Source organism: Anabrus simplex, chromosome 7 (genome assembly GCF_040414725.1).
Source record: "Anabrus simplex isolate iqAnaSimp1 chromosome 7, ASM4041472v1, whole genome shotgun sequence".
Taxonomy (NCBI): domain Eukaryota; kingdom Metazoa; phylum Arthropoda; class Insecta; order Orthoptera; family Tettigoniidae; genus Anabrus; species Anabrus simplex.
Window position 1 is genome coordinate 168,454,450 of NC_090271.1, and position 12,025 is coordinate 168,466,474.

General features: G+C 38.4%; 1 protein-coding gene across 1 annotated transcript in view; it reads right to left on the minus strand.

Moving 5' to 3' along the window:
• Window positions 1-211: 211 nt before the first annotated feature.
• Window positions 212-12,025, minus strand: part of ast (protein asteroid) — a 34,208-nt gene continuing 22,394 nt past the window's right edge. The window contains exons 2-3 of the mRNA XM_067150796.2: window positions 11,195-12,016; window positions 212-3,138 (exon numbers count right to left, since the gene is read on the minus strand). Of these exons, the coding sequence (XP_067006897.2) occupies window positions 1,510-3,138; window positions 11,195-12,016 (2,451 nt within the window). The 3' untranslated portion in view covers window positions 212-1,509. The remainder of the gene's footprint in view (window positions 3,139-11,194; window positions 12,017-12,025) is intronic.

Sequence of the window (12,025 nt, forward strand, 5' to 3'; positions counted from 1 at the left end):
TATAGTTTAATTTGTATATTGTATAGAAGAATCTAAATTAAAGAAGTTTCCAAGTAGGAAAAAGTGAGGCGGTACTGCTTATAGTATATTTATAACAGTTTTGCAGTCTCATTTACATATGAGAATGCTTCTGCAGTTAGCTGTAATATGAATGCCTTGCTACTGGATGTATATTAAATATAATTTTGTTTTATTAATTTACCATGGTTGTACAGTTTTGTATTCATACGAATGCACTGTTGTCATTCTCACTACGATGGACTGAAATAATTTACTGAGAATAATTCATAATACCACCATGCTATCTCAGAAAAATCGAGACTGCTCGGCAAGACCATAGGTGCAGTGCCACCACTGTTCAATTGAAGCTTATCAGCATTTACTCCCCACGTTGCACTCAGTATGCTGAGATTACCGAGCAGGGAGGAGCAACTGCTCAGAAGTATGAGGTCTCAGAGCATGGAATATGCCACCCACTAAGCAAAGAAAGGGTTATATAATATACTCACCTGTCACATATGAACATCAAAAGGCCAACCAGAAGAAAAAAATCTACATTCCAACAGTCCCCTTCAAAAATATAAGTATCATGTACAGGAGGGTATAAGTAATTGGTCTGATGTTCGGCCTCATGGTGTAGGGGGCAACGCGTCTGCCTGTCACCCGGCAGCTCTGGGTTCGATTCCCGGTGGGGTCAGGAGATTTTAATTGTAAATGATTAATATCCCTGGCCTGGGGACTAGGCATTTGTGTTGTCCTTAATGTTCCTTTCCTCACATACAACACTCTACACTTCCGCAATTCCACTTACACCGCAGGTTCCTCACAAATGGTGAAAGTAGTGGCAAAAGATCTGTAGAGGTCGACGCCACGAACAAATATCATTTAAAAAAAAAGAATTGGTCTGATGCTAGAAGTATTTAGTATTTTACTGGCACTGAACAGAAAGTTTGGGAACCAGTCTGACTTGCCAACTGAATAATACAAGACTTCGTAATCATTTATCATTCATTGAGAAGAGTTCATCTCTTCAGCCAACACTATATGAGAATTTTTACACCAAGTACACAATTGAAATCCAAAAGCTAACCATTTTATTTAAATTAAATATTTTAATCACTGTGTTGGTGTCTGTTACTTTCTCTACTATCAACAGCCCGTAAATTTAGGAAATTGACAGTTTTATATAATAAACCATCTTCCTTTTTGGTACAGTATATAAGAATGTATATGACTGTATGTATGAGCATAATTATGTCATCAAAGATGAGCATACAGCAATGTGGTTGAAAGGGTAAGGATAGGATGACTAAGGCTGTGAGATCTAAAATTGCCCACTCCCAACCTACCAAGAACCTTCTCGAATACTTTCAGTATCTAGCTATCCACTTAAGTATACCTTTGTTAGATTCTAGAGGCACATGACTGGTCAATCCATCCTCATCTCTAGCATGGAACTTTAATTTTCCCAGTCCCAACACTTTAATTTACCAAAGAGGGTAAATGATTTCAGCTTTCCAAACTTAATGCAGAAAACTTATTATTACTATCAATGTAAAACTCCTCCTCTGATGTTGTATTACTTTCTACACCATCTACTTCTTCCTCATCACCACAGGTTTTGTGTTTTACCTTACCTTTGCGCCTTCTTCTGGTACATTTGTTCAATGTGGATATGTTTGGAAGAAGATCCATCACACACAGATACAACTTCTTAAACAGAACTCTGACAGATGGAGCTTGTGATATTAACAACATTATATATGCCAATGCATCTGACCTCTTTTTGAAGTTAGCAAAGGCATTGTACACAAACATACCAGAATAAAAATGTGCCACCTGACAATGTAGGAAGGGGAACCCAAGTAGTGCATTGAGCTGCATTATGTGGAAGAGGCAACTCTCAAACTGAGCAAACGCATGAACTGTTATAGTTGAGTATAACTTAATACTCCCTTTTAACTTTTCCTCAATCTGATGAAATGGGAAAAACGTCTCCACAAGAAGCAAACAATCATCAATTGAAACAGAAGATAAAATCTTGGTCAAGTCCTGTTCTGGGTGTGATTCTTCATCAAGAGCATCCTTATTAGTGATATTAATTGTTTCTTTGTTCTTACAACTATCTTCATCTAACTTTAAACATCTAGAATTAAGAATCTTCTTCAAATTAGGACCCTGTTTCTTCATGAGCACTTTCCTTGACCTGAAATATCCAGCCTGACTATCAACAAGATTTAGTGCAATTAGACTACATAATATAGCTCCAATATGACAGTTTGTTAGCAATGGTTCTGTACAATTTCTAGCCCAAAAAACTAACGAAATTAAAAATAGTCTCCACTGAGGGGGAAAATCCTCAAAAGCTTGCTTATCTTCAGAATCAAAGTTCAAACACTCCAAGAGTATCAATTCTCGTTTGACAGTTGGTAAATCTGGCAAGTTGTCTAGCTTTGGAAAAGAAACAGTAGCTGTCCTGTACAAAGGGCTCAAGGTAAACTTTTTAGGTTGTCCATAGCTGTCACGGGCATAGTAGGTCAAACAAACATCATAGGAAAGTCCCTGGTGAGCTACAAGGAGACCAAATATTACTTGTATGACTGGGAGGCTTATGGCATGAGAGTGCCTTAATGAGCTATCATCAACTTGAGGAGACATAAAGTATGTCTTATGAGTGATCATGTCAATTAGACATGAAGAGAAATCACCCTGTTGAAATCTTGTTAAGAACCAGGGTGGGAAAGAAACTTCACTTTCAACTGACATATTTCTGATTAGTTCATTATCAGAAAAATCGCTACCCTCTTCCTCTCCAAACTCTTCCAGTTCTTCTTCTTCCTCCTCCTCCTCTTCCTTCTCCTTCTCAGAGTCACTTCCCACCTCAGCAGCACCTTTCTCTACTTCCTGACTCTGACTCTCCACTCCCACCATTTCTCCCTCTTCACAGCCTCTCATTTCAAAATCATAGTCCAACACTGAACTTCCAGCCATAATATCTTCATTACTGGATCTACATTCTACTGGGTGAAAACCTAGTAAGGGTAGGAGGTTACTGGAACACTGGACATATCCAGCAAAAATCCTCTGAATTTGATCTGCAACGTACTTGCGTTCATTCTTCTTCAGATGTTTCAGAATCTGAAAATACGAAAAAATAAAGAATCAACTTCAGAACATAAAGAACAACAGAAAATAGAATGAAGATTAACCCTTAAGTCGGCAATGTTAAACACTCTGAAGTCTGTCATGTTTTTGTACTTGGTGCATTACACATTTCATTACTTTATGAATAAATGTACGGGGTCATTTCATAAGATATCTTCCAAACATATGGGAACATGGTAATTCCAGTATATATGTGTGAAAACATGTGTCATGCTCTACTCGATGTCACCGACTTAAGGCATCTCTAAGCACTAGTGACTAGTAAACAATGCTTGAGAAAGTAACCGGCCATGCTTCAAGACAAAAGTGTAACAACAGTTCAATAGGGCTCAATTCTAAATGTTCGTACCTACTATTAAATATAATTCCGGAGTTTCAAGTCCCCCAATCGGATCTCCGGGGGGGACAGGGTTGAGAGAAGCCTCTAATCAAAGATGTTTACTTTGCAGAGAGATATTATGTGGAACCTGGAATGTGAGGGGTTTACTACAGACTGGCAAACCATCAATTGTTGAGAGAGAAATGGCACTATATGGAGTGAAGATCTTGGGACTGTGTGAGACACACTGGAAAGGTGCTGGGCATTTCACCACTACCAACGGTAACACAGTATATTTCTCCGAATATAATCATCTAAGTCGAAATGGTGTAGCGGTCGTCGTTCCACAGAAGTTATGTAGCGCAGTCATTGGATACTATCCAGTTAATGATAGAATTATTTCCATCAAGACAAATTCAACACCTTGTAAATTAAATATTGTACTGGTGTATGCACCAACATCTGCTGCCCCTGAAGATGAGATAGACGAATTCTACAGTCAATTAGAATGCTTTATTGATAACATTCCTCAAAGAGAAGTTCTCATCATTCAAGGTGACTTCAGTGCTAAGATTGGTGACATGTCATCCGATAACCACCTTAGTGTACATGTTGGTCCATATGGGCTTGGCACTAGAAATGATAGAGGAAAGCGTCTTCTGCAATTCTGTACAGATAAGGAAATGGTTGTTACCAATACACTCTTTCAATATCACCCTCGCCGCCGATATACGTGGATATCCCCTGGAGACAGGGTACGAAATCAAATTGATTTTATCCTGATCAGAAGTTGTTGGAAGTCATCTGTTTTAAACAGCAGAAGTTACCCTGGTGCTGAATGTGGTTCAGACCATATCCTTGTCATTATGAGAATGCGACTAAAACTCAAAACCACAACAAAGGTACGGGAAATGAAATTTGATGACAGAGCTCTAAGTAGCTTCGGCGAGGCTATTCGTCCCAAACGACAGTCATTAGGAATAAATCCCACTGACACTGCAGATTCGGTATGGAACAACTTGAAGACTGCTGTGAGTAGTGCAAGCAATGAAATACATGGGCAGAATTCATTTCCTAGGAAGCCATGGTCAAACGCCAAAACTTTGAGCCTAATAGAGGAAAGGAAACAGGTAAAAAGAAACAATTATGAAACTGATGAATATTTAAAAATGCACGCATCACTATTTCAGAAAATTCAAAAGCAGTGCAGACTTGATAAGGCAAACCAAATTCATGAAATCTGTGAAGAGATTGAATTGCATAAACAGCACTGTCAACCTCGTGATCTTTTTATGAAGGTAAAGAAAATTACCCACGATTTCAATCCCCGTTCATGGGTTGTGGAAGATGAAGATTGTACCCTCATTGGAGAGAAACAACTGGCCATTGAAAGGTGGAAAAGATACTGTGAAAATCTATGGTGAATATATCATGAGGCATGCCCTCGACAGTTGGGAAGGAGGATTTTCGATTGGTGGGAAGAGAATTAATAACCTCCATTTTGCAGATGACACCACACTTGTAGCCAGCAGTGTACAGGAGCTTGTCGAGATAATGGATCGTGTACAACAGGAAAGTCACAAACTTGGCATGGAAATTAATTGGAACAAGACAAAACATGATTGTCAACAAAGGTGCAGAGATTCAGCTGCCACAGCACCTTAACAATCTCCAAAGAGTCTCTCAGTTTCCTTATCTTGGTTCAATAATCAAGGATAAAAGTAGCTGCGAAAAAGAAATCAAATGTTGCATCATTCTAGGACGTACAACTATGGCAAAATTAAAGAAGATCTGGCAAGATAGAGCAATATCTATGAAAACGAAAAGATTAGTCCATTCGCTTGTGTTCTCAATCTTCCTGTATGGATGCAAAACTTGGACCATAAAAGCTAAAGACAGGAAATGAATATCAACGCCTTTGAAATGTGGTGTTGGAGAAGGATGTTGCGAATACCGTGGACAGCTGGGCGAACGAATGATTCTGTCATCCGGGAAATTGGAAGACAAGAAAGTTTATGCCAAGTTGTGTACCAGAGAATCCTGGAATTCTCTGGTCACATTATGAGAAGAGAGGATGACAACCTGGAAAAATTAATTGTCCAAGGAAAAGTTTCTGGTACAAGGACACGAGGATGGGTCGCAAAAAGATGGGTTGATCAAGTAAAAGAGATCATGGGCTTACCATGGAGAGTTACTGTCCGGAAAATGCAAGTACGTACAGAATGGTATCAGCTTATAAAAGAAACAGCAAAGTCCTTGGGTCATAATACTCAGTCATGAGTGGAACGACTGGAGAGAGAGAGAGAGTGGAAACCACCCCCTCCCCACACACACACGCACAAAATGATTTATTTCTTTCTGCAACTGCAGATTGCCATAGGACAAAGAGTACCATTTTCAATAAAAAAGAAATGGTACTAAATAACTTGAGATTTGCAGATGATATTGCTTTACTGGCAAACGACTTCGAAGAGCTCCAGACCTTAATTACAGATCTTGCATTAGAATGTCAGTTGATTGGCCTAAGCATAAACCTTTCCAAAACAAAAGTTATGTCCAACGAATGGGTTCAAGCTGGAAATGTGAATATTAAGAACATGCCATTAGAAGAGGTCAGTGATTACATCTACCTTGGCCAGATTATAAATATGACAGGTGATATAAGACCAGAAATCTATAGGCGCATCAAGCTCGGATGGCAAGCATTTGGAAGGAATTCTTCAGTATTAAGATCAAAAATGCCAGCAAATCTGAAGAAAACAGTATTTGACCAATGCATCCTTCCTGTGCTGACTTATGGCTGTGAGACTTGGACTCTGAATGAATTCACAAAAGGGAAACTTCGGACCGCGCAGAGAGCCATGGAAAGGTCAATGCTAGGCTATACAAAGAAAGATAGGAAAAGAGCTGATGACATCCGGTCTGTTACAAAGGTTAAAGACATCTTAGAGAGAGTACGCTCCTTAAAATGGCAGTGGGCTGGCCATGTTGCACGAAGAAATGATGATAGATGGACAAAACTAGTGCTGGAGTGGAGTCCGAGAGAACATCGAAGGCCTAGAGGAAGACCACCGGACAGATGGGACAAAGATATCAAGAAGATCGCTGGTACCACTTGGATGAGATCTGCCCAAGACCGTTCTACTTGGAGAAGACTGTTGAAGGCCTACCTATACCCACGACTTAAAGAGGCCACATCATTTTAATGATTGAAATGGCTGATTGTATATTGTATACTGTAATGTAAACTGTTTGATAAATTAAATTTTTCTACATCTGCTCCTAGTTATTAATCATTAATTATATAAACGACTAGTTGATGTACCCGTGCTTCGCTACGGAATTCTACATTGTATACAGAATTCTAGGTTAGGTAGTGTACACACGTTGTGAGCAAGATTGTCTTAAATTGTATAGCTTTTAATGTTACCCTAGAAACGCGACGGGAGGACACCAACATCTTTTCTCATATGAAGACAGGGAATTTTCACTGTAATGGTAAACCCAATTTCATACCTTCAGTCACAATCACGTTGGGATGTTTTCATTATAATGCCTTTTTACATCCTCAGAAAGACTGTCTTAGTGGTTTTCGCAACTGAAATGAACATACAATGACATCAATAGGAATGGCGCGATTAAAAGCAATGCTTTCATATTATGAAATACTCGTTCGAATGAAAGACCACACATTTTCTCACTTTTAACGAACAGGATTACGCTGCCTATCTAACAGTCCAAAGTTCCAGACCTGGAATGACCAAACCGCAGACAGCCATGATCCGTGAACACTCTTCGGCTTTCTTCGACGGGGAGAGGGTCCAATAGTGGAGACTCCCAGTGCAAAAACTATGCCCAATTACTATTCTGTTTCCTAGGAGTACCCGATGAGTTGAAAAATATCAATTCACTACACTGGCGGCGGAAAAATCTATCTGACTTCAAGGCAAATTTTTCCTCCAAGCCAGAAAAGAAACATCATCTTCACTGCTAGTTTGGAATAAACTGAATGTAGAATTTAATAAAAGTGAAGAGAAAGAAGCTTTTCTTAAGAAACGGCTCTTTTCTGAGTTGAATTTTGAGTTATTTAGTGAATATTGTCATGCTATAATTTGGAAAAGGCCTAAATTGTTGTTACTACACATCCGCCGCCGCCGCCGCCGCCGCCGCCGCCACCACCACCACCGAGACTCTGCCTTAAGTATGCACACTGCTCAAAGCGTCAGAGTAGGGATCGAATAGCTGAAATACTATGATGATCCAGTGTGTTACGTACCAGCTGTATCAGAAAATGTATGAAACAGAGGAATGGCATTCTAAAGAAGAAAGTTTTCTAACTCCCCGGCCATTTCCCTCCAATATTCAGTCAGGCTGTTATACTCGCAACGCAGCAGTAATACCATCTATGGGAGTTGAGAGGCAGCATATGAGATGAAGAACATCACAATAAACAATGGTCAATGTAATGTTATTGTTGATCAATGTTATGCACTTTCGATATTATAGGCCTTCACATTTCGTTTTCTTCCGACTCTGAAATACCACTCTTATCATAGTCGGTATGGTAAAACTGAATAAAAGATAAATGATCGGAAATTGTACTCTCTATAACTTTTTATTAGTACTTTTCGATAGGACCAATAACATCGGTATTTAAAAATTACATTTTAGGCACCTTCCCCTAAACTACAATTTCATCCAGGATGAATAAAATTGTTTACAGCTTAGACTGTAGTTTCTTATTCCCCGACTCTATATACCGATTTTCATTAAATTCTGTTAACCCATTTTCTCATGGCTCGGCGTTGATATGGACTTAGCAACAAAAATACAAATTCATGAATATCTATGTTATCATAGCCAGTACGGTAAAAATGTATAAGACATAAATGGCCAGAAATTTAATTCTCTATAACTTTGGCTATGCAGTATTTATCGATACGACAACTAAGAATATAAATATTTGAGAATTACATTTAGGCCTTCCCCTAAACTACCATTTCACCCAGTGTGAATAAAATTATTAATAGGCTAAATTGTAGCGACGTATTCTTAGACTTTGCATATCAATTCTTATGAAGATAGGACTAATAAAAACATAAATATTTTAAAATTAAATTTTAGGCCTTCCCCTAAACTACCATTTCTATCAGCGTGAATAAAATTATTTATGGCCTAGATTGTAGCGACTTATTCCCCGACTTTGCATACCGGTTTTCATTAAATTTTCTTTGGCTGTTTTCTAGTGATGCGTGTACAGACAGACAGACAGACAGACAGACAGACAGACATTACAGAAAAGTAAAAAGTGCATTTTCTGGTTACTGTGGACATGACCGATACAGAAATACCATTCTTTCCAAATTCTGAGCAATGTACAGAAAAAAACTCTTATTTTATATATATAGATAGATTCTGCAGAACTTGTACTGAACTTTACAGTGCGAGATCGGCCAATGCTTGACTTAATAGCTTAGAAAGTGAAAATAATTTACAGAAATTTAGAAATGTCCTTGGAATAGTTCCTAGATTGCCAATCATTAAGCTAAAGACAAGACATTTCTTTTTGCAATAAGCTGCTGTCAGTTCATATATATTTTTCTTCTCACAGTCAACTTCTCGTGGCTGTTCAGAGTCTGTTTCAAATCGTATGGTTGGATCGATTATGAAACCAGATTTATTTTTCTTTTCGATTGCAATAATGTCCACTCTTCTTGTACCCCCGTTATCAACAATGCAGTACACATAAACTTCATAATTCTTTTCCGATAGAGAAACTGCTATCTTCCTCATACTTCAATGGTGGCAAGCGTTATGCAAGAGTTCACCATGCGAACAAGAGACTAGGACATGTGCTGAAGTTTCTGTCTCACTATAGTGTCTGCAGCAGGGTCAGTCCAGGCTTCGGCCATGAATGACACGTACGAAAGCGACACTGCCTTGTAGTCTGACTGCATCTCTTCACTCACAATTGATGATTCCTCTTCTTGTTTCCAACTTTCTAACCTACGTTCATTACTTAGTAACCTCTATGGAGAGGATATGTACTTGGTTAGAAAGTACTAGCCTTATTGAAGATTAAATAAACATAGTGGCTTTAATCCAGTAATCAATTATTTAATAATGATGCTATTTGCTTTATGTCCTACTAACTACTTTTACGTTTTTTGGAGATGCCAAGGTGCCAGAATTTAGTCCCGCAGGAGTTCCTTTGGTTCATACATGTTCTGATAACTACTGGTATGCAGCACACTGGTTCATCACAGTATTTCAGTTATTCGATACCTGTTGTGAGGCACTGATAGAAATGTGAAGTGTGTACACTTAACAGGAAACAGCACAGCAGTGTTCACTGCCGTCTGTGATTGGGTCATTCCTGCTCTGGAACTTTTCACTGCTAGAACGTCTGCATAGTACTATTTAAAAAGCTGAGAAAATGTTCAGTTTTTAATTTGATCCAGCATTTCATATGATAGCATTGCTTTTAACCGCGACATTCTAATCAGTTAATATTGTATTCTGATAAGTATACTGACATCTTTGTAATCACCTAAGTCGAGTTCAGTTTAATATTTGTTTGTGTCTGTTACAGCACCACGGGAAAATGGACGGGTGGGTTTTAATGAAACTTGGTATTTCAGTTTAAAATATGGTTGAGTAGGATCTTAGCTATAAGTTGTCCAAAAAAATTTCACCACAGTGGGGTGGTTCAGAAGGGGCCTAAAGCATAAAACTCAAATAGAAATAGCTCAAGGCAAATTTTTGTTCCATATCTTTTTCCAATACAGTGAGAAATGAGGGGTATATCAGAAGCAGTCAATGGAAAGTTTAAGTCCAAGAGCCAGTAACAAGCTCTTCAGACTGTAAAAAGAATTGCTATGGACATCGTTCTGGCAACGTTTTAAAGGCTTTGTACACTTGTCAGTACTTCTTTAATATTAACCCAATAGGTACTTGGTTTTCTTTTATACCACAAGGAAGATAAAGATCAGCATTAATGCAAAAAAGAAAATGAAACTGCAAAGGGCCACAGAGAGTAAGGAAAGAAGGGCATCACGACAAGGCACTGACAGGAAGAGGCATGCCCACTTAAGTGCCCTAGAATCTGGGGAACAATGTGAGGGGTGGACAAAAAATGTTATCATTTACATGCTAAGTGATTGTCCCATCAACAACAGGTACTATACCTAGTATATAAGCTGCAGCCTATGCCACTTGTCACCAAAATCATTTTTCTGTTTTTTTATACCTTCCAATAGGGAATACCTCTCTAGCTCTGAAATTAGATGTTTGATAGTTTATTTTACATACATTTTTACTCATTTCTAGAAAATTGCACTGAAAATTTAAGAGAAGGAAAAAATCTGTACATATATAATATAATATAAAGTGTTTAATAGGATCTATTTTTTCACTAGCAAATGGCACTGAAAGCCTGAAACTGTCTTTTGACCTGTGTGTTTTCCACTGTACTCAACATTTTCTCTAAGTGAAACCGACCGACCGACCTTGGTCTCCATTTAGGGCAGTCGCTCAGATGGCAGATTTCCTATGTGTTGTTTTCTTAGCCCTTTCTTAAATGATTGCAAGGAATTTGGAAATTTATTGAACATCTCCCTTGGTAAATTATTCCAATCCCTAACTCTCCTACCTATAAACATGGTTCTCTGGGCCAAATCACATAAATAGATAAGAAGTGCATGCTCTTACCTTGGATGTTGCTGTTTCAAATGTCTCTTGGCGCAACCACTGCAACAAGCCAGCAATACTCTTTTGAGTGTCATTCATTGTCCGACTTCTTGGTCTTTTTATCTGAGACAAAAAGTTGCTGAATACACTCTTCTTAATATAGTCATTACCTAGTAATGCTGCCATTAAAGGAAGAAGAGACTTTTGCAGTCCTCCAAAACTATGTAGGAATTTTTCTACTTTGTAAATCTTACAACTGATATAATATGGAGCAGAACCATCAGAGCAATACCTTGAGGATGGTTCAAAACTGAAGGTATCAAATGGAATATATAATACATCATATACATAATAATCAGAGTCATAACTCAGAACAGGACAGTCTAGTTGCCGTGCAATAGCAGCAATCTCATCATCAGCCTCATACAAACTCTGTACACATGGTACTTCCAGTTCCTTTAGCACATCCTTGAAAACTTCTTTCATCATCAAAGGAAAGGATTTTATCCTTGACTGTGTCACTGGTGTAACAGTGCCTGCGCTGATAATTTTCTTTCGAAGTCTGGACTTGACTGTAGACCATTTTCTCAATTCATAGCCGCCATCAAGTATCACAAGAGGTGAAATATTACATTTCTTCAGCATGCGGAAAAACGTGGCTATGCAGTTAGCATACAGGTCATAGTCACCCCCAAAAGCAGAGTTGCATTTTGATCGATTGCAGTAAAGTTGTGATGCTAAACTGTTTCCATCAATGACAAGATATGTATCATGGAGTTCATAAGGTTCTAAATATCTGTCAGAGCGTTTTGTGATATACGTTGTAAGGCCTCGAATACCCATCTGTGAAAA